We start from the raw sequence: 25292 nt of genomic DNA, 5'->3' as shown, positions 1-25292 counted from the left end.
TACCAATTCCCACAACATGAAACTTTATCTTGGTAAACGTACGTTTTGGAAATGTTATTTCATTTGGAATCTTATTTATCAGAGTTCATATGGCGATATGATTGTTTTGAATCTATGCTAAACTCTATATCGGCTCATTTTCCACCGAAATCCGATTGATTAGTTTGATTTTAGATAAAGTGTTTTATTTTATGAATTGTCGCAAAAATTTTAAGTGTAGATTGGCGGCACTTAAAAACCGCCAAATCTGTAGCGGTGGTGGCGTTAATACGTAAGTACCGAATTTTTATTCCATACTTTTCTGAATCATATTACTTCAAACATTGGAATATACAAGAAGTATACATAAACATATAATGTTATACCATTTAATTTTTCAAAAAAAGTATTTTGAGAACAATTTTTATCAAAAAATTATAAACTAAAAAACGGAAAATAAAGAATTCTTAGGATGAAAAAACGATTTTAAGAATTCTTTACATTGAAATAAAAACTTTCATATTGTTTCTTTTTTTATTATTCTTATAGTTCTTAATCAGACGTAAAAAAACCATTCTGTAGAGAACCATCATCAAATGAAAAAAAAAAATATTTACAAGCAAATTTTTTATTGTAAAAATCATTGCACTTACCTGATTTATAATTCCTGGAGAATTCCAAAATGATAAGTTCCTTGTTTGAAAACTTTATTCTCAAATAATAGATACATAGTTTATCCCTTCATTACTTTTAGATAACATACTACACAGCAAAATTTTATAATTGATATAAATTTGAATATGTAGCTAAAAACAGAATAGCTGAATTCTAGTTGAACTTATTCTTTCAAAACTAAAAAAATACTTACCAAGAAAACGATTAAAATTAACTAAGAATCAGCACAAATGGCACTATTTCAAGTAACTTGGATAATTTTTTATTGTTGTTTTCCGAATTATATGGATACAGAAATATATACTATTCTATAACGAAGAAGAATATGCTATAACTATTACAATTCTGTATGTTCTGAATTCATATTTATTCACTGGAATGACGAAAGCAATGTTGACTTCACTTTAATTCGTAATGAATTGAAGACAGAAGAAATGCATTTTACCTTAATACACACATCTGTAACAGTATCTGAAATCGGAAGTCATAAGTTGCAAGTTTGTTGATAATAGAAATTAAAAATTATTGAGGAATTTTTCTTCAAATGTTTGGCGTGTTCTGTTCCTGAAAGATTTACTAATATTCTGGAGATTTTTTCGAAGTTCTTCTGCCTTTTCCTTAGGGAAATTTCGTTTCTTATTTGCTGCTAAGAAATGGCGTCTGATTCAGTCAATGATTTTGATGGAACTAAATGAAAACGTGATAAATTAATGACTGATATTTACAGGCTCCCGCTAGACGGCGTACTCGAGCGTTGCGATCGCGAATAGATTAGTCATATGATGCTCACTACGTGCTCTTGCGCGCCGAATCCTATCAATTAAAAATGAAAACTGTTGCCAACGCGAGAAAAGAAATATCATCGGTTTTATTGATACCTACGTATTAGCGTATTATATAATATAGATACTAATAAGAAAATATAATATTAAAATAAAATAAAATAAGTCATTCGAGTAACTCATTGAAAATAAAAACTAGATGGCTAGAAAGCTGGTAAAAAAATTTTTCCCCTTAAATATATTTCGAACTTAGCATTTAATCAAATACCATTACTTTAAATTTAAACTAAGTTTTTAATAAGTAAAACAAAGCTTAACTTTATCTCTTACTTTCAGTGTAGATGCTTTAGGACGGTTATCGGGCAGTGATCTTCCCATAGTACTTGTAGCCTCTCTTGATTTCAATACAAATCCTCCTCTGCATTCCTCTGGTCTTCTGGGCTCGGGAGTTGGGTTGTCTGACGGGGTGGGTGGTGCTTTTAAAGACTGGTTCCTTACGAAGGTTGCAAGACCAAACGGAGCGCTGCTTCTGACTCCATAGCCATGTCTCATCCCTTTTGCCCATTGACCTTGGAAAGTTCCTAAAAAGACACAATTAACATTAACAAGAGTTTTTGAAAATATGCCATCACTCACTGGTCAAAATTATTTGGACAACCAATGATGTGGATTCAAAGGACATGTAGGGAAATTTTTTTCCAGTGATAGCTAAGTCTATACATTCCTTGCACTCTAAATTGGATTTATAACTATCTTCTTCACCACTACACGTAAATGAATCAAAAGGTGATATAGAATGGTTTGTTTTAAATTGTTAGATCACAAACATATACTTAAATTAAATAACAAATTCTACGAAATAGCTACCTCTTGCTCTACAGCAAATTTAATGAAATATTCCTATTTGATAATTTAACTGAAGACAAAAACATCATACTATTGCAGTGATGCATCATATTCCCGACATCAATAGCATATACATACTTTTTCATCATATCATCTTAGCTAAAGTTCATACTTTTATAATATAGTCTTATCACCCTACTGCATATAATTACGCAGTCAGAGCCTCAATTTTTCCAATGAATATTCCTTTACTTCATTTGCAATTCCCAACCTCATCGAGCACAACAAAGATCAAGCTAAACATGAATAGGAAAAAAGCCGCAAGCGGCCTCAGGGGTCCAGATTTTTTTATACAGTTTAAATTGCTAGATAATTTACCTTTACTAAATCCCAATTTATTTTGTCTTTACCCCATAATGGCTAAGCTCCATGCTCTCACGAACTCCATTTTGCACCTTGTTACTACATCTGTTATCAGGCATGTTTTCTTTTACTTTTAAGATGAATGGGAGAAGAGCCCCAAGCCCTCAGATGCCCAGTTCTCATGTAAATGATGATGATGAAATTGAATTGTTAGGTAAATTATCAAAAATTATGAAAATTTTTAGTTGTCTACCACTGTTTTGAAATACTTTGCAGTTATTTTACTAAAATGTGAATTCACATTATGGCCAGGTTGATATTAACGACCTTAAAGACTATTTATAATTATTAATATGTAGTGGTCATCAAACTCATTTATAATTATTATTATAATTCAGAAAGTTTAATGGAAAAACAAGAGTTTCGCTACCAATTAAAACTTATGGAATAAGGATATTTACGCTCACTCTTTAAAAGAGTCTGAAAAGACAACTGGAGAAGCTGAATGTTCTTATCCGCCAGAATCTATCACAATATATTACAAAATATGCATCTTGATTCTTGTGAAAAATATCTTGATGGAAAAACCCGATTAAGGTTAAAACTCAGCCTGCCTCTGAGGCTGCAGAAATATCCTCTACTGTCAGAAAGAGGAAGAAGAAATCTAATGCCAACACTGAATCAATCAACATCATTGATTAACAGCTTGCTTCTCCTTCTTCCCAGCCTCCTCCAAAAACTGAGGCTACTCCTTCACCGACACTGATGGAGATTCCTACAGTTGAGTCCGTTCCGCTCATTAGCAAATTTCTCCCAAACATAAGAAAAACTTGAAAATATCCGAAAGAGAGACTTCAGCTGTACAAAAATTAGGATTAAAATCTGCAAATTCACGAATTCACCATCCAACATGAATTTGCCAATCTTCCTGATCAGATCTCCCCAGAATCTTCCCCTTCAGTTTTAGAGAATACAGTCACATCGGAGAATCTACGATCTCAACACAATCGAGGAACCGTGGAGAAATATAAAGATGACCAGCGGTAAGCACTTGGACTGAAGTAGCATTCAGAGTGCCAGTCCGAGAGTAGATTTTTTCAAAGGAGGTGATGCTCTTGCGGCTACTGGAATATGACAGTAATGTTTTTCGAACTATAGTAGATATTCGGTCATGTGCTGAGAAACTGCAACGGCTAATCATGTTGCTTGAGGAACGCTGGGATGCCGGGATCGATCTCTCCTACCTCTGCGATGAGGACAAATCAGAGTTTGATAGGTGCTTCAACTGTGGCCAATCACATCCAATGAATTCAGGCTGCAAGTTCCGATTTCACCTCAGAAAGCCCAATTTCCCTCAGGATAAGGCTAAGGGGTTAGCCTGGACTCTTCAACATCTAAAGAGACTTTTTACAGATCCTGAGGTGGTTGAAATACTCCGATCTCTTCTTGCTTAATTTTTCGCATTTCAGCAACACAAGATTGGATACAGTTGTTTTCACTTCTTAGGTTTTCTGTTTTGGTTTCAGTTTGGTTTTCTTCAGATCGCCAGCATCTTGAATCAACATCTCCAGTTTTTCTTCTGTTTCAGTGGAAGCAACATTTCCATGCAAAGCCAACATCATCATTACGAGAACAAGTTTTTTAGAATAATAACTTTTTCGCACCATTTCTATTTTCACTTGCTCTGAAATAGGAGTGATGCTTCCTATAACTACCAAAACCACTAATACCCTGTTCACCTTCAGCTATATAAACACAAAATTAAAGATAAAGCCTTTTAAGTGGGCGTTACCTTACACATATGCCCCGCCTACTCATTGATCATATCGACAATTCATACTCAATGGTAGTCTACGTCTCAGGAAATTACCAATAAAGCTGAAGAGAAGGACGTGCACTTATCTATTGACGATGTAATCAAAATTTCTTTAAAAGTATTATATTTGATAAAATGCCACTTTACATAAGGAAAACAAAATCTAGAATTCTAGTAAAATTGATCAAATGTTTAAACTGCCATCAGCTTTTTAAATCGTAAATTTTGTTTAATTAAAGTGAAAAAAAATTAAATTTCTTTCACTTTAAATACCATTTTACATTAGCTCATTCAAACCAATTGACGTTGTCATCATAACAGAGAAAATTATTAAAATTTCTCGCAGAGTAGTTCTCAATGAAATAAAGCTAAAATAACTTCTTCAAAATTTTTTGAACTAAGATACGATTAGATTTGAAATTTCATTTAATTTTAAAAAAAATGACGTAACTAAACTACAGATTGCGACTTGTATGATAAAAATTAGCAATTATTTATTTTATGAGCTATTTTTCTTAATTTTGGTACCAGTAGAAAGAAAAAGGGCAATACTATGTAATCAATCTACTTTATAGTTATATAATGGTTACTTAATATTAATATATAAAAATATTAATATATAAAAATATTTATATAATATTTAGTCGAATTTTTTATAGGGAAGTTACAATTTTCGCAACCTCAATTTTTTTAATGATGTTATAATGTTAAATTTTATATATTTTAATACAAAAGAATCAGGAGAAAGCTAGCTTTTAACCAAAATAAAGTTTTTTTTTTAAGTGCAAAAAAAAGTTTTTTAATCTAGTTTAAAAGTTTTAAAAGTTTTTTTCATCGTAATTTTAAATGTTTTATTTATTAATATCAAAAAATTTTTTAAGTTTTTGTTTTGTGTTTGGTTTGGTTTTGATATTTTTCAATATAAGAAATGTTTTTTTTTTTTTTATTTATTTTATTTTATTTATTTATTTATTTATTTATTTTTTTTTATGATTTTGAATTTATAATATCAAAACTAAAGAAAATTGGTTCACAAAAAAAAATTATGAGTATTTTTGATGTACGAGTCAACATTTATAATTATGCTCTTTTCTTAAATTGAGTCAAAATTTAAAAATGGAACTCAATCGTAGGTTTGATCCAAAAATTCTGAAAAATCTAACCATTTTTCACCAAGAACTTTTTAAAAAAAAAAAATTTTTTTTTTGAAAGTCTGTGAGATGATTGCAAAGGCCATTGTTTGACATGAGCCTTATGTAAAATTCCGAAAAATCTAACCATTTTTCACCAAGAACTTTTTTAAAAAAAATTTCTTGAAAGTCTGTGAGATGATTGCAAAGGCCATTATTTGACATGAGCTTTATGTAAAATTCTGAAAAGTCTAACCATTTTTCACCAAGAACTTTTTTAAAAAAAATTTCGTGAAAGTCTGTGAGATGATTGCAAAGGCCATTGTTTGACATGAGCCTTACGTAAAATTCTGAAAAATCTAACCATTTTTCACCAAGAACTTTTTAAAAAAAAATTTCTTGAAAGTCTGTGAGATGATTGCAAAGGCCATTGTTTGACATGAGCCTTATGTAAAATTCTGAAAAATCTAACCATTTTTCACCAAGAACTTTTTAAAAAAAAATTCTTGAAAGTCTGTGAGATGATTGCAAAGGCCATTGTTTGACATGAGCCTTATGTAAAATAGTATTCTAAGTGAATGAAATTTCATTTTTCTAAATTTAACAAAATCAACGATGTAAAAAATAACGGCAAATAAAAAAATTTGGTCAATTCCAGAAGAATTCAAAATTTTCTTTCTTTTTTTGACTTGAAGATTTTTATCAAATACAGTAGGGGAGAGTGGGGTCAATTGTAACAGGGTACGATTTTAACAGAGCAAAAATTTCGAGTGTCGGGTTCTACATTTTGTTAAGAGGTGGAGCACAAGGTGTATTTAATAAATCTACATGTAACCTGCTGACAACCATTTTTATGTACTTTTGAAAGAGTTACAAAACAAAAGATATTTTCATGCTACGTAAGTACTTTTTTTGGTATTAGAATATTATATTGTAACAAAGTAATTTTGTTTAAACAAATAAAAATTATTAACCGAATATGTAAGTGGACATCTTAATTTATATTTCAATAAAAAAAGTTAGTTTTGTTAATTAACTAGCATTGTTTTTAACAAATGAAGCTGAAATGGCGTCTTGGGGACGATTGTAACAATAAGTAAAGGGACGATTGTATCAGCCTAAAATAAAAAATAGTGCGTGGAGTCCCTCCGCGCGGGAGAAGTTAAACTTCGCAACCTGCGACGTTAATTGTAGAAGAATCAGCAGTTGTAGAAGGATCACTAGTTCTATTCAACGACACCTTTCCTGCTCCGCTCGCTTCCGTGTTCTGTAATCACGATAATATTGTGCATTTTCCCCTCTTGAACCAGTGGAAGTGCTTGTGGTTGCCTCATCGTCTCGTCCTGGAAAATGTATTTGCATTAATAATGTATGTGAATGCGTCATAATGTAATTTCAGAAGAGAAAACCGAACAATCAATTAATATTCACAAGAGACGTACCTTGACATAACCTTAAATCCATCGCATTGTCAGTGGGATTGTTTTCACTCATTTTTTACAACTGTTATCCACTAAATTTGAAAATAAAAAATACTACCCTGTTAAATTATATGTGTATCAAAGCAAACTAAAAAAGTATTTATAGAAAAACAATACTTTTATGACTTTTATTATTTTTTTGCTAGTGAGAACCAAAATAATATGGAAATGAATGAGGGAAAACTGGATCCTACCACGTGATTTCCCGGCCAATAAAAATACGTTAAAAGCGTTAAACGTTTAACGCAACCTTGTTGGAAGTCGCATAAGAAGTATAACTTCAATAATCTTATGTTTACAAACCATTACTTAACTCTTTAAGAACCACCAATAGTTTCCTATATCATTTATATTATGTTGCATGTGCATTATTTTATTTGTCACCTTTCACAGCATAAATTAAAATTTTTAACCCCTTAAAGTTAAAAGTTTAACCCTTTAGGTCTCTGCTCATTATTATTTTTACTCCTAAAATATCACTACTATTTTGATCAATAAAAAATATATCACAACTATGATAATGTGTATAATTAACTATGTATTAGTTGAATTTATGAACTGTTACAATTGACCCCGTAAGTGGGGACAATTGTAACAAGTGCACAACTGTCAAAAATTGTTAATAACTAATATAATAACATTTAAAATAAGGTTTTTATTATTTTTTTCTAGTAGAGGATAGTCTACTTTACTCGTTTGTCAATTAATACTAATAATATATTGGATTTTTTGTTAGTTAAAAGTAGTTAATTAAAAAATTTTGCAATTGACCCCACTCTCCCCTACTTTTAAAGAAATTTCGGCTATCTCACTGGTAGCAACATCGTTAATAGATAAGTGCATGTCCTTCTCTTTCAGCTCGAAATTTCCTGCGACGTAGACTACCATTGAACATACGAGGAAAAGTAGTATAAATTTTATAATTTAAAGAAAGAATAATATATTACGAATTATTATAATTTTTCTCACTGTTCCTTAAACAATATCACAAGCAACTTCGAAATTTCTTCTTTGTCTAGCAACATGATCACTATACTTTCTCATTTCTCGCCCAAAAAAACCGCGGAATCTTTCAACTTAGTATCTTAACTGATTCAAGCAATTTACTTATTCCGCAAGTTAAAGCAGAATAAGCTTGTTTAATTTATATATTTGTTAATATTAGAATGTGATTCTCAAAAAAAGATGAATTAAAAAGATAATCTTAATACTTTGTATTTTATATCGTTTGTGGTAGGCAATTTAAATCTAATTTATGTATTTTTCAAAGTAGTGGGAGTGATATCTTTTTTTTTAATGCTTTAATCCCTAAACAATTTTTTAAAAAACGCCATCGTGATTTCAAGTTTCTTAGTCTAAGCTTGAGGCGGTAGAGGTAAAGAATATAGAAAGGAGAAGTCCAGCTCTTAGATTACGTCACTAACGCGAGGAACTGTAACAGAGTATCACATGATCTAAGATCCAGCGCATGCGTATAAGAAGAAAAGTGACTGTCAATAGGTACGTCACTTGCGAACCAGTTGTCTCGCAACTCTAAATGTATGGTTGGGTACGCTACCACTCGCACCGCCATTTTATTTTTTCTTTGTCAAAATGTGCTAGCATGGTTTAATCAACATGAATAATATTAATGTATTCTCAAAGGAATATCTTTATTAACAGTTCAGTACCGTTTACCAACAGAGATGCCAACTTGCTCCGGACAGCAAATATATATTTTGAAGTGGTAGTTAATCAATTGTGATTCTTAGTTTAATAAATTCAATATGGTAGATTTTTACTCACCACTATTTCCAAATAATTCGTAGGCTTACATAATTTACCACTTTACAGTAATTATGTCACGATATACCTTTTTAAAAGCAAAAATCGTCAAAATTTGCAAAATTTACTTCGCCGTTATTTACCGTCTTTTTAATTATTTTGGCGTGTCCGGAGCAGTTGGCATCTCTGTACCAATAGTGTAAAATGCAGAACAAACTAATGATAAATTAAAAGAGAAAACTTTTCTTCTTCACTTCAACTTCAGGTGGGAGAGGAGGATGGAAACTAGTTTTAAGGACTTCTGTTGCGTGACCCTAAATGTTGTGTTTTCCTATATACACAAGGACCACACCAAACCTTGGAGGACTGGCAGGGCCGGATTAAGACCTCTTGAGGCCCTAAGCACTGAAAATATTTTGGTGCCCCCCTCAAACAATTCAAAATACAACTGCTATTAAGTCACGTGTTAATTCTAAATATAAAATCAAAATTTTTTTAAAAGAAAATATTTATTCAAATAAAAAGAAATTAAAATATAATCAATTGAAAACTTTTCAATTAATACAAAGAAAACTTCTGTTTGTGCACATGTATCATGTGCAAAAAAGCAAACACTTTGAATGACTTATGATCGAAAGTTTGAACTTTTACATACTAAGACTCAAAATACTTTAGAAAAACAGACACATCTTTTTCTAAAAAAAAGCATAACTTTTTTTAATGGTTCGAATTCTTGACTCTCGAAATATATAGCCATACCACGAGAATTTTTTAAACGAACTAAAAAAATTAAGCGCACAATAATAAAATTCATTTACCTAAAAATAGTTCCTTGTCAAAAATAATTTTTAAGAAGTATTAATTATTTTATATTATTTTATTTATTAAGAGAATAGTTGTTAATTGAAAATTTAACAAATGTCATTTTAAATGACAAAATACAAAATTTAATGTGTATTAAATCAGTCAAATACAACTGAATTATTCAATTTTAAAAATTTTATATATTTAACATTTAATTTCTCAAGAACTATTCGACAGATTTCGTTCAAATTTTGCATTTAACCATTTAAATTAATGTTCTTTAAAATGATATAAAAATTTGTATATTTTTAAATTGAAAATTTTTCTTACCATTAATAATAAATACTTTAAAAAAAACTGTTTTCGTCGGGGAAAATATTTTTAGGTAAATGAATTTTATTATTAGGTATAAAATTTTTTCAATTCGTTTCAAAAGTTCTCGAGACATTGCGAAAGGCATGAAAACTGAAATTAAATAAAGGAGCCCAAACTTTCAACCTAAAAATAACTTATGGGACCTTAATTTCCTTATGCGAAAATCATCCATATTTTGAGGGACAAATATGCAAATTTAACAGCAACATACATATAGATATGTATATATATAGGTAGAGGAACCACGTTTGCCTGACTTAAAAAAATATCTTCTACCCCATCTAATTAGCATATTTTAAGTTTAGCCCTTAAACCATTTAGATTGAGATCTAGTAAGGGAGAGGGGGGTACATTTCAACAACTAAACCTTCTGCCTTCTAATATAGCTTAATGATTCGCCGAAATGCCAGAAAATAAGCTTTAACTATGCATAACTGTTGACATTTAGTTTTAAGCTCTTTCTTTTTACTACTGTTGTGTTACTCTGTGGAACATGTTTTAACATTCCAAAAGTAAAAAGACAGTTTTGATTTTAAAACTGTTTATCTACCAGTAATCTTTTAATAAGGTCAGTGATATTTATTCATCTGCTTGGATATATAATTCTGCCCAAAAAAGCAAAATGCAATCAAAACAATTGAAGATAATTCTACACTCATATCTGCAAACAGCTGTCCTTCTTCTAGCCAACATAATTCAACAGATGACGTCACTATCTTGCCGACAACAAAACCTAAGGAGGATACCGACAAAGTACGGGATCCGCCCAGCAAACCTGAAATAACACTGCAAGCCAGATATATTAAGGTTTTGGTCCGGGGCCTGCCTGTGGACTTTGATACAGATGCCATCAATACAGAATTACAGAAAAACAGTATTGAAACCTTTAAAATTGTGCAGTTTAAGAAAAGAATGGGAGAGGCCTGTCGGCTCCATCCACTTTTTCTCATAATCCTAACATCAACGGCGAATCACCAAAGAATATTCGAAGTCAACAACATACAGCAGATCCCGATCAAAATCGAACGATTTCGAGGAGGTCGAGGACCTATACAATGTTACAACTGCCAAAATTATGGACATACACAAAGCCACTGCAATGCACCTGCAAGGTGTGTAAAATGTGCTGAAAACCACAGGTCACATGAATGCAACAAAGACAGAACTACACCTCCAAAATGCTGTAATTGTTACAAAAGCCACACAGCCAACTATACTGGGTGCGAGACCCGTCCCAGCAGAAGGAGCCCTCGAACAACATCATATTCGACGCCTAAACTTGCTCATCGATTAGTGTCATTAATCAAAGAATTACAGGAATTGCTCAAAAATGAAGAAGTGCTCCGTCTTCTGCGGGGGATTATCGGGGAAACATCTCAATCCCAGTGAGTTCTACTTTTATTTTCAAGACTCTCAAGTTAAATTCACTGAACTTTTCACATCAGACTTTTACTTAAGTTAAATTAAATTACATTAAGAATTGTTTTCTGATAATATAACCAATTTATGCATACATATATATCAACTTCGCATGTTAAATTCTTTTGAAAATTCTATTGTATTTAATGAGCAATACTTCTCTGATAAAATATATTCACTGCATTTTCTCCAAATATGTTATTTCATCATGTATCAAGGTATGATTTATCTATATTCATCAATTATGCCTTTCATTTTTCAAAAATCAATTACTGTACATATCAAATCATGTTTTATCTTTATTTTTAATTTAAGTCTACAATCAATATTTCTAGTGTTAAGTCAATTTGTCATATTAAATTTCATTGTTTTATTATTTCACAAGCAAACGGCTTAATTTTTTTTTATGGTTACCACAATGTATTCGAATGAACTTCAATGTATGTCACAATTAAATATGTGCTAGTTAAAATATAGAAATTTAATTAGTGAAATATGTATCAATTTATGTTATTATTTATTTATGTCAACTTATGTATATATATATGTTAAATTATGTTTATATTTATATATATCAACTTAGATTCGATGAATCAGATATTCAAATGTTATATTTACTCAAGCAAAGTGCTTGTTTTTCTATTAGCTACCACATCGACTGCTAAATTCAAAATGTTATTACTATAAATTTTCTGTAAATTTCTAGATGTATGGGATAGGGGCCGCTAAGTGGCCCAGGTGCCCAATTTTTGTAAATAAAGTAAGTAAGTAATATAATTCTGCTTCTACATTTATTAGTAAAAAGTCGTTTTCTAAAGTAGTTGATAATACTTTAACCATAATGTCTGTACCAGGGGCAGATTTCAACAGAGCTTAGGGGGCACATTTCAACAGTGTTGAAAGGTGCCCCACGATTATTATTTTTTTTGTTAAGTAATCTTGAAGAAGTCATTAGTCTGCAAAAAGCCCATTAATTACATTTAAAATACTAAATTTTTTTCTGTAAGGCATTATTCTAAACTTTTTGAAAAACGTGTGAAAGTGTTCAAGGCATGCAATGTTTTACAAGCATGCTTGTAAAACATTTTTCAATTATATGAAATTTTTTTAAAGGCTTAAAATCAAGATTCAGTTAGCTGCATTGTTGTTGAAAATAGAATTTATTAACAAAGAATTCATTAAAAGCGTCAATAAAATAATTATTTTAAAATTTTATAAAAATATTCAAGAAAATTTGATTTAGAATGTAAATAATTTAATTTCAAGAAAATTGAAACATTTATGGTGTAACATTATATTTAATAAAATTCTCAATCCTGTTATTTTACCTTCGTACAGTTTATAAAAATGGTGCGAACATATAAAAAAAGCGCACTAAACCAGAAGTTAGTGAAGAAAACACTGAAAAAGCAATGGAAGCTGTCAGAAATGGTGCATGTTTAAGAGCAGCAGCAGACTTATTTGGAATGGACTTCTCAGCTTTATTTTATAGATTAAAAAAAAGAAAGTCAAATAATTGTTTGGTTGGTGAAACCAAACAATTATTTGACTTTCAGCAATTATAAACACTCTGTCCTCAATAAGTAAATAAAAAACAAAATACTTTAAATAACTATAAATTCAATTATCAGATTTTCGTTTACAAATTCAGAACATTCGTGTTTTTATAATACAAAACAAAAACATAAATAGAGCAACAATGAATATAATATAAAAACTAAACTTAATTAATAATCAGTAGAACATAACAAACCATCATTTTTAATTTATTCACTTTTCTTTTTTTTGGTGTGTGTTAACGATATTTTTTATTCCTGTATGCATACCATAGAGTTGAAATACTGGGTGATACTGGTGAAATACTACTATTTCAACTCTATGATGCATACGCGTACATAATACCACATAAGTTTTACAGAAAATAATTTTAGGTTTGGAAAAATACAATCCTTAGAAACATAAACAGAAGTATTGTATGTAATTTTATTAAACCAACATTTATCTTAAACCAACCGAAATCTACTTTGCCTACTCAAATTTTATGTACTAAATATTTCACATATTCTTTACAACATTTAAAGGCAAATTCATAAAATAAATCAAAATAAAATTTGTGTATTGTTACTTAAAATTTTTATTTAAAATCGAATAAATATTTAAATTATAACGTCAAAGAATGAAACTTATTTCGATAAGATCAATCATTTAAAAAAATTTAATTACTTCTTAAAACTTATAATACGGCATCTCCTCCTAAGAAATACGTCACATTGTATTTTTAACAAAAACTTGAATTTTTTTTTATTACTTTTGAGTATTATTATGTATTTATAATACTCGTATGTGTATATCTCTTCATTGTTGAATGCTTAAAATGTAAAAAAATTATATAATTTTTAAAAATTGTAATTTTATTTTTTCATTTAGTTTTAATAAATTTTTTATAATTAAAATATTATAATGCTTTAGAAAAATTAAACTCTTCACTTATATTGGTTTAGACATAATCAATATTGATCGATAAATAATAATTATTGATAAAATTATTTGAAGGGTTTAGCTACTACCTGAAGCAATATAAGCTGTACACTATTACAGCATGCTTTCAAAAGCAAGAATAATGTTGATATAATGCTTATATTTAGAATAATGTTTGTTAGAATAATGTATAAACTTTTTCTGTGCATTCACGCATAATTTTACCATTTTTTTTCCTTTCATGAAATTTATTTTTTTTCTTCTCATATTTCCGTAAAAATATCATAATAATTTTTAGAGTCACAAATAATAGTTTTATTTGTTCCTAATAATTTTTATATACAAGAAATGACTTTGTTAAAATAAGGAAAAACTATCGATACTATAATTTCAATAGCCTATTGAAATATTAACTATTTTAAAGATTAAAATGATAAAATATTAACTATTTTAAAGATTAAAATCATGAAATTTAATTACGAATTGCAAATAAACTTTTAAGTTTTTAAGAAAAGATGGTTAGTTATTTTACATATTATACATTAAATGTTACATTATATGTTAAAATAACCAAATTTGAAATACCTTCTACTAGATCTTAGTACACATTTTAACACATAAAAAGAAGAAAAAGAACTTTTGAATTTAAAATTTCGGTACAGGCAAAGATGATAAAAGAAAAATTTTGAAAATAAATATTTTCGAAGTGGAGATACATCAAAGTTAACCATTTTAACAAGGCTATTTATCAAACACCAGACTTTAGCTTTTCCTAAAAATAAATTAGTGGTTTCGTTTGAACTAAATTAAACTTATATTTCATTAATCTGCCTTTAAAAACCTGTTCAAAATTTAATAATTAAAATTATTTGCCCAATGAAATGGAAGATTCCTCAAGCATTCAATCAACATTGGGAAAAAGAAAGGGGAACCAATTTATATAGAATAAATGGTTACTTACGTCAACTCTAAAATTTCTGCACGAGTCATGTTCCTCTTTATATGATCGTTGCCCGAAACTTTTCTCTTAAAATAGTCACAAAAAATCAAATAGTAAAATATTAGATAAAGTTAAATAAAAATTGAGCAATGCGAAAAAGTAAAATAATCTAAACACGAACTAAGTTGAAACAAAATCTTGTAAACTAAGGTGTAAAGTATTTACCAAAATGTTTCATTTGTGTGTATATACCGGGGGGGGGGGGTGTAAATACGGGAAATTAGTTACTGATTGTAGCTTAAATAAAGTTATTGGTTGAAAATTATGTCAATCAAGAAACTTTTCTTTTCCATTTATTTGTATCTGTACCCCTCCAAAGGAAGACAATTTGAATTTTCTGAGATATGGCCCTTTTCTCTAAAAAAAAGGAAGGGGGAACGAGTCGCCTATAGGATGCTTAAAGATATTTGAGATGAAAGGATATTCTCTATCTGTAGTAAATCAATTGGTTACACTTGTCTTGTCCTGAAAGTGGTTCTTCTCAGAAAATTTAGCTTTGTATTCTATAACGCATATGTTGGGGATAATCACGGTGGTCCTTTTCAAGAGCCTTTGAATTCATGAAATCGAATGCTGGCAATAAACAGCTTTTGTTGTTTTACGACGGGATGCAGAAAGCAAGATCAGGTTAAATTGAGCCACGTTTCCCAGCAGTCTGGTGCTTATAATAAAATAACAGGAACAACAATATTTTTCCCACTCGTTTATGCAGATTGACCAATTTTTATTTTAAGAAAAAGTTTAATGGACAATGGAAATACGTTAATTAGTTATTTATTTATTTCAATCTGATGTACACACGAGTTGCAAGTAAAAATTAAAAGCAACGATTAAATTTATTTTTAGTGACAGAAATAATATTATTATTTTCAAAATATTTACATGTTCAAATTATCATCTTAATAAAAGTGGATGAAATTACATATATATACGTATATTCTCAATAATAATTTTGATTTGCTCAAACTTTAATCATTATCATTAAGGATTTTCTTTATTAGTTATTAAACATATTTTTAAATTCAATTAAAAAAAGTATCTTTATATCTTTCTTAAATTTGTTACTTATTTTTGATTTGAAATTTTCAGAATTTTTCTTATTTCTTAATTGTAATTTTTAAAAATTTCGTTTAAGATGTACAAAATATAGTTTACTTGCACTAAACCCAATTCAATGATTGAAAATTTGATTTTATTGCTACTTATCTCTTATATTTGATTTTAATATTAAATTAGTTTTAATGGATACTCTTTTTAACGTATTTTTCACCGTCAACGAACATCCGATTCACATTATGAATTTACACATCTTTTGTGTTCAACTTTTATAACATTTGTATTTATACAAGACTCTAAAGACTAAGGAACCTATAATTCTTTCCTTATTAAAAGACTAACTGCTTGCATTCATATTACATAGTATATATTTTAAGTCTTAAAATCTAATTTCAATATTCGCTATATATAGATAAAAAAAAATTATAAGTGATGCGAAGTGTGTGGTCATATTTTCGCAAATTTAACCTCTCTTCCACAAAGAAATTTCGAAAAATGATACTTAAACACAGCTCCTTTTTCTTAATTTAGTGAATAAAAAAATTATTTGATGTAAAATTTTGAAATAAATTTTTGTAACACAACCTTTACGTAATTTGATAACTTCTTTTTCCAGTTGCAATGAGAATATAATTAAAAAATATAGTGTAAGCAAATATTTTTGAAAAATGTGCAGCACATAAAAACAAAAACATGCACGAAAACTGCAAACATGCATAATACAGTTTTTTTTCTTTTTTTCACATCAAAAATCACATATTTTACATCATCAAATCATTGCATCAAAATGTTGTAAATAAATTTTTTTTTACATAAAAAAATCAAATTGACGAAGTATTAACTTTGCTACAACTGTGAAAAATATTCTGTAAACATGAATCGTAGCAGTATGTAATAGAATCATTGTAATGGATAAATAAATAGATCTTTTATCGCATAGAAATTCGCTACCTAATTTCATTATAAGACCAAAAATTTTTGATACATAACATCTTTTTTTTCTTCTTTTATTATGTGAAATTTCGTACTTAGAAAAGCTTGATATCTACTCTTAAAATGGAAGCTCAAAATAATAAATTTTTTAGGTAATGTTTCAAAAAAAAATTAAGTTATGTACTGCTAACATCAGGCTTTGTGGTGCCCCCCTATCCCCTGGTGCCCTAAGCACGTGCTTAGTGTGCTTAATGGTTAATCCGGCCTTGAGGACTGGTTTACGTTATGCCTATGGAAGCTAGCCTTCTTCCCCTATGTTTATTCCTTGGTAGAGGGTCCCACAACTTTTTAATATTGTTTTATTTTGTGGCAGCAGACAACTTTAGCTTGTTTTTAGCTCGAAGTTTATGTTCTGATTCATTTTATGTGTAAATTTTGTATAATTTTAAGATTTTTTTAAAAATATTTCTATAATTATTTTTTTCTGTCAACTTACTTTAAAAATAGTGAATTTTTTGGGGGGATTGTTTTAGTAGAAAATAATCTAAACTATTTTATTTTCTTTGTTACTTTTGAAAATTGGAAAATCAGATTGCAAAATAATAAGATTATTACAGATTATTACACTTTGTAAAAATTAAATTTTATTACATATATTATAAATATATATATTTGAACATATAAAGAATAATTTCTATCTTAGGATAATTAATCTTTATTCAGAAATATGGCATTAATTTATACCAATAGATGTGTCTTAAAGAAGACTATTGGTTTTTTCCCATATATATATATATACACTGTTGGACTTCGATTTAACGAACTTCCATTTAGCAAATTTCTCTATTTTGCGAATTTTTTCGAGGAACCAAGAACATTTTAGAAATTTCGTCGCAAAATAACTTCCAAATAGCGAAGTAAATTCTCTATTTAACGAAATTTTCTTTGGGATCCACTTTCCCTATTTCCCAAAATATTTCAGAACATTTCAAACTTGTTAACGCATCTTATGGGGGAAATCACCTTAAATTGATTTTCGAAGCCACTTAACTTATAGAGAATGCGGTAAAATCCCTTTCCCTTTTTGTTAGCACTTCAAACGAAAAACTCAGGCAAAACTAACGGATTTTATCAGTAGCAATTAAACTTAAGAACGCATGCGGTAGTGTATGTTTAAAATTACTTTTCAGTTATAATTTTATACAGTAAACTAATACAGCTATAATTTAATACATAAATTTAGTTTTTTAGGTTAAAATGTATGTATCATGATAGTGTAACACTGGGTAATGTTTTGTTCTATTCTTGCTTTCTATGCAGATTTCTTTTATGGCTAAAATTTATAAAATAAATAGTTAGATACTAGTTTATAAAATAAAGGTGTATTAATTGCTATTTTAATTATGTCTAGCGTTTATGAATTTAAAACCTGTTTTGTGTTGTTTAAGTATTTCAAAAGATGATTTTCTATTTAACGAATTTTCCATATAACGAACTTATTATCGGGATTTAGCAGCTTCGTTAAATAGAGGTCCGACTGTATATATATATATATATATATATATATATATATATATATATATATATATATATATATATATATATATATATATATATATATATATATATATATATATATATATATATATATATATATGAATGAAGGATAAAGTCTATAATCAGCTTTCTATCCATATGTGCAGGCTCTGACTTTTAAATAAGTCCCCCACGAAAGATGGGATGCCAATGAATGATTTATTCCTTATTTAAGTCTGTTATTTGAATTACAAAGTTTACCTATTTTGAATTTTTTTTTAATAATTAATTTTATATTGTATTATTCGATTCAAGCTATAAGCACAACTTTAAAGACAGGATAATATGTTGTATTTAACTTTTTCTACATAGTTCAAATACATTTATTTACATACTAATTGAAACTATCAAGTTTAGTTTGTCTATTTCTATAAAAATGTTTTTATAGTAATAAACTATATAAATGTTTTTAGTAGTAAATGTTTTTAATAGTAATAATTTTAATTATAAGATATAAAGAAATGGTTTAAGCTATCAAAAACATATTTGAGGAAAGGATTTGAATAAAAGTCAGATTAACATCATAGTTATCTTTTTTTTTTCTTCATGAATTTAAATAAAATTCCTGTAATTTTGATTCTAAGAACACAAAACAAAACCGCAAGAAGATAACCGCATATTTATCTTTTTAACATAAACGCAAGTTGAAAAAAAAATAGATAAGCAATAAATATTACTATATTTAAACAGAAGATTTTAAGTGTTTTCATTCAATTTCAACTAGAATGTGTGTTCTTAAATTTCTTACTTCCCGTTTCAGAACAGAATTTCTCGATCCTTCTTCGATATTTTTTCATTAGTTTCTCTCTGGAACAAGACGATCTTTAACCCTTTTGTGTCGACTGTCACAAATATGTGCCTGCATAAAACCGTATCAACCAGGGTGAAAAGATAAAACTGCATTCTGTAATGCATTCTGCAGTTCATTCTGCAATTCTTTAGCAGTTTATTTCTATGCGGGATTATAATTGTTTGATTTACTTTATTCACCATTACTTAGTTCAAAATAAAATTATTTAGTTATACTTTGAACTAACATTGATTATACATATGATTAAACTAATAATAATTAAAGTCAAACTAAAGTAAGTCTGTCAAATTAGCAATATTTGCATTTAAGCTACCGTTTTTTATTTATTTACACCCTGATTTTGTACGAATGCTTTTATGAATCACCCGTCCCCAAGGGGTTAAAGATCAAAAAACTCCCATCCCATTGTCTACACTACTAAGACGATAAAAAAATCCGTCCTGTTTTGATGATTCTAATCCTATGACTGTTTATACAAAAAAGTAATAAAAATTTAAATAAAAAAAGCTAAATTAGAAAACACCGCCAAAATTTTGGCTTTGTAATCGGCAAGGGCGATATTTGTTTAGTGAAATATTCCTACCAACAAAGTTTTCCCAACATCGACTTCCTTTTCCCCTTCCTGTCAATATCTGAATTTTGTAACTTAGTTTCGTGTCCTGCTCCAAGCTGATTTGTTTATTGATCTTTAAGGGTAAATATTTTTTAGAGATCATAATTTGGACCCTCTATTTGGCTCCGAATATGTCAATCAATCAATAATATAATAACGTAATTAAGATGAGTCATATTATACTTCCATACGCACACGAGTTGACGTACGCGTAGAAGTTCTACAACAATCGAAGAGATTTGAAACTTGACGCAGAAAAAAGCGATTTATTAAATTTATATAATTTTAAATTTTATATATAGTGGTCGGTTTGCAGCTGTATTTTTCAGAGTTTTTATACAAAAGAAATGTAACGCCTACTTTCTGGACAGGGTGACTCTGTGCTACTGGGACAGCTCAGCGGCCTGTATCCCATATCTTAAAGTAGTCGCAGTGTACTCAAATGTACAAATGACGATATTTTAAGCTACGAAATCAATCACGAAACGTGCTTTCTCCGAATAAACATACCTATTTTTCGACGAATTGGAATTTTTGACTCCTAATATACAGGGTGTCTCAGTTAAACGTTTCAGAACTCCTAAAAGGGGTAGGGTGCATCCTGACGACTCGAAATCATATAGCAATGCGGGGTCGGAAATGCTTTCCTGAAGCGGTGATGTACACAGAAGCACCATAAAGAAAAGAGACCGTAAGTGAAAAATCGTTTTAATAATACATTGAAAAAATTATATATTTTTCCATAGGCTATGGTACACCTTTGCCATACAGCTATGGCAACATTTCTCGTTGATATTTTACCATCCATCAAAAAATAATTACTTACAAGAATCTTTCGCAATGGATATTAAAAATATTAAAAATGCGAAACTTAATAATTATAGAATAAATATATATCCAGAAAGCATTTTTTTTAAAAATTTCTTTGATAAACTTCCCCTATTTTACTTGCAGAATCCTTTCTGAATGCTGTTCTTATTGAAATAAATTTTAAACGGTTAGTACTAACCGTTAGAAAATGGGTGCGGTGGTCGGAGCAAGTGGGGGAAAATATTGGTTAAGTTGATTAGGAACAAAATATATTAAGTACAGGCAACCAATATTTGTTAAAGCTGTAAAAAACAAGAAAATAGAAAGTGGGTCCTGAGGTCGGAGCGAGTATAAAAAACGTTAATTTGATTGATTGGTATCATAATTAGTTAGATAAGCGTCAGATATTAGAGGAACCTAAAAGAAAGCGAAGTAAAATAATGGTCCGATGGTCGGAGGGAGTATGAAAATTTTTTAAATTTTGATTTGCGATACTAAGTTAAAATTAAACAGACTACTAAAACAATAAAATACTATGGAAACTCAAAAGATAAAGAGTGGGGCCGGTGGTCGAAGCGAAATTAGTTTAAAATAGACCAAACGGGAGGCAAGCCGAATATGTAACGATGCAACCAGAGGTGGCACGTGAACAAAATTTTATCTATAAAAAAGATGGTATTAGACTATGAAAAGCTAAGAATAGAAAACAGGCTAAATTAGTTGATCCCCTACTAGTGTAGGATAAAAAACTCAGAGAATTTATGTTCAGTTCTGTTAAGCACAGTTAGAAAAGAGAACGCAATATAAAAACATTGGTAAATACAAAACATGTTTAAGACATGATTAAAATTGGTAAAATTAATAATTGCTATTGACAAATTGACACTTGGTCAGGGATAGTAAATAAAAATTAATTGGGTATAGGAAATCGCTATGACGAAAAAGTTGCAAACTTAAGGAATGATTATTAAATTGTTAAAAGCATTTTTGGTAACAGCAGCAGATGATATGGCCAGGGACTGTCCCGTGGATGATATTGAAGCAAAACAATCGTCAACCAGTAATCCAGCAAATCTAGTTAAGTGATGACCCTAAGCTATGTATAAATATGTAACAGAACATTGTACAAATATATGTGGATACTTAAGAAATATTAGTTGTAAGATAGCAAAACGCAGAGACATGATAAAAAACAATTTAATGGCAAGCAAAAATGAAACACAAAATAAAAATACAAAGCCCTAACATATGTAAGATAATGTAAAAAAGCATTGCAAGAACCTAAGTGGAATTGAAATCAAAAACTAATGAGAATGTAAACACTGACTTTGATATTGATATATGACAGCAATAAAATTAAATTGCCACCGAACAAGATAAAAGAATTAAAATTTTTTAATTATTAAAGAAATGATGGATCTGGCTTGATGATAAGCACTTAACTGCGTTTTTCATCATGAAGATTGTTTACAAATTGCTATGGGGAATAGAACACCATTAATAAACGCAGAGCTATATATAAGCGATAAGCAGAGAGCTCGCCGCACTTAACTATACTCAATACTCAATAGAACACCATTAATAATGGAAAAGTGATGTGACTTTAAAAATTTATATAAAATCAGAGGGAGGGGGTAAAATAAAAAGAAGGATGTCGTTTAATCAGAAACAGTTGGGAGAAAGAAATATAAAAGTTTTAGATAAAAATATATACAGTAAGATATTAATTAAAGTGTACAAAGTCAGCGTTAACAAATAACGAAATTTAACATAGCGAAAACCTATACCCAATCGCGACATATTTTGAAAAGATACCGATAATAAAAGTACCAGATAGCCGGAAAATAAAAACTTGATAAATTCAGATAGATAATCGCATAGGCGTTCGCAAAAAAATGTTTTTGATCAAGAATGAGATCGAAAAAATGTTAAAATAAGTAGCTAAAGTTAGCGAAAGATTCCACTTGTAGTGGATGATACGTTAATATGGCGGTCTGATACTCTAAGCCTAAATCAATGGAACATCGGATTTCAAACACTCAAAAATGGAAAAATTGGCCACCCGGAGGCCGGAAAAGACTTACCAGGAATGCCTTGTGGGATTTCATGTTGAATTTAATTAACTTCGGGGTGAAAAAATGGATAATTATTTCGTTTAGAAGATGTTTTAGAGGACTCCATAGGAGATGTTGTTTCGTTGGTGGGGATCTAGATCAGCTTTTCCCTATGATATACTGCCATACAAATCTTTAAGGTTACCATTGGCCTATGGTATACTGCCATACAAATTTCTATGGTTGCCATAGGAGAATGGTGACGTGCCATATAAATGCCATACAGGTCTCTATGGTTACCATTGGCCTATGGTATCTTGCCATACAAATTTCTATGGTAGCCATAGGCTTATGGGGTTTTGGCATACAAATTTCTATGGTAACCATGGGCATATGGTATCTTGCCATACAAATTTCTATGGTAGCCATAGATTACCGTAGGCTTCTCTATGGCAAATTTTCCTAAGGGCAAGTATTGGTTTGCCTGTACTCAATATATTTTGTTCCTAATCAACATAACCAATATTTTCCCCACTCGGTCCGACCACCGGACCCATTCTCTAACGGTTAGTACTAACCGTTTTAAATTTATTTGAGTAAGAACAGCATTCAGAAAGGATTCTGCAAGTAAAACAGGGGAAGTTTATCAAAGAAATTAAAAAAAAAGCTTTCTGGATATATATTTATTCTACAATTATTAAGTTTTGAATTTTTAATCTCCATTGGGAAAGTTTCTTGTAATTAAATATTTTTGATGTATGGTAAAATATCAACGAGAAATGTTGCCATAGCTATATGGCGAAGGTGTACCATAGCCTATGGAAAAATATTTCTTCATAAGCTGTAGCACATCTTAGTTTTATGGCAAAAATTTGCCATATAAAAAAATCCCATAAGATATTCTTATGGGGTTTTACATATGGGAAAAATTTTGCTATATACGTATGGCAAAATTTTGCCATAGGCAAAACCCCATAGGAATATCCTATGGCATTTTTTTATGACAAACCTATGGCAAATTTTCCTAAGAGTCAAAATTTTTGTTTGTCAATTTGTATCAATGGGACCGGAAAATAATGTCGTTTTTTAAGACATTAAATTCAAAAAGAGTTAGTTGGTTACAATTATTATTTTTCATTATCCATTCCTGTCATTAGGGACCATTAGACATCTAGCGTAGAAAATTTAAATGCCGAAATTATAAAAACCACCAATTGTTTCTTGAGCTAAATATCTCAAGAATTCATTTTGAATATCATCCATATTTTCAATTTTTTTGTCACGAAGAAAATGTTGTAGCGATCAGAATGAATAGTTATCTGACGGTGCAATGTCAGGCAAAAATGGTGGGTGATTGGAGAACTCCCATCCCAATTCATAATTTTTTTCAGATATTATTTTGCACTATGCAGTATTGAATTGTCATGCTAAATTTAATAAATAGAGGTTGGAGTACTTCAATCACCCATCATAATTGTCTGACCTTACATCATCAGATTTCCATGTTTTCTAATCACTATAACATTTTAAAAATATCTGCTCCTGATATTTGCTCAAAACTATGACTGATATATATCAATCTAGAGTTAAAATTTCGCAGGCTTGATATCAAAAGTTTTCTGATAGTTAATTTTTATTCGCTATTTGAAAAAAAAAACTATATAGAATGATATAATTTTTAATTTTTCAATGTTTAAGACAATTTGAAATAATTAATATTCAAAGAAAAACAGCAAGGGAACGAAAAAAAAAAAAAATCTGAAATATAAATGTATTCACTAAATTTAAAAAAAGGAAAAAAATTTAAAAAAGGCTGTATGTATTCAGAAATTTTTTCTTTAAAAAAAAAAAGATCATATACTTAAGATTATAATTTACCACGAGGAGAAAAGTGCTAGATTTTTCATTGGTTCAAATTTGACATAATTTTAAATTTAATATTGGTAAAATTATTGAGAAAACTAAGTAACAAAAATATAAGAACACAACATGAAGTTAGTTTTAACAAATTAACGGTTAAAATTATGAAATAAATAGTTAATTAATGATTTGAATTTATATTGTAAAAAATTTTAAATCACAAAAATTAAAATAAATAAATAAATAAATAGAAAAAAAATAATCCATACTAATCTTACGAGTTTATATTCTTAAATTCACGTGTTATTAATTAAAAGGAAAACAATTACCGATTTTAATTTTTCTCAAACTAAAATTGAAGCATTTCAAAACAAATCATGTGCTGATAAAATAAAAGAAATGATTATAAAACATTTAAATTAATACTACTATAACTGAAAGAAAGTAATAAATTTTGTCTTTACTTTAAGGATGAATCTAAAAGTAACTTAAACGTGCAATTGCTGATATACTTTTAGAATTTGAGAAACTAATAAAACTTTTAGGTGGATGCTCTCTTAAAAAGCACTGTGCTGCAGGGATTTCGAGATCTTTCTCTTATTCTAACACAGCAATTTGTTAATTTTTCTAATAAATCAAAAGCAACT

General features: G+C 29.2%; 1 protein-coding gene across 1 annotated transcript in view; it reads right to left on the bottom strand.

The window, feature by feature from the left end:
- The window catches only part of LOC107445807 (junctophilin-1), an 85346-nt gene that overhangs the window by 33275 nt on the left and 26779 nt on the right, over positions 1 to 25292 (bottom strand). The window contains exon 2 of the mRNA XM_071177552.2: positions 1767 to 2017. Within this exon, the coding sequence (XP_071033653.2) occupies positions 1767 to 2017 (251 nt within the window). The remainder of the gene's footprint in view (positions 1 to 1766; positions 2018 to 25292) is intronic.

Source organism: Parasteatoda tepidariorum, chromosome 3 (genome assembly GCF_982258835.1).
Source record: "Parasteatoda tepidariorum strain Cologne lab strain chromosome 3, Ptep-v5.0, whole genome shotgun sequence".
NCBI classification, from domain to species: domain Eukaryota; kingdom Metazoa; phylum Arthropoda; class Arachnida; order Araneae; family Theridiidae; genus Parasteatoda; species Parasteatoda tepidariorum.
The sequence above is the reverse complement of the archived record's forward strand: the minus strand, read 5'-3'. Positions and strand labels throughout refer to the sequence as shown.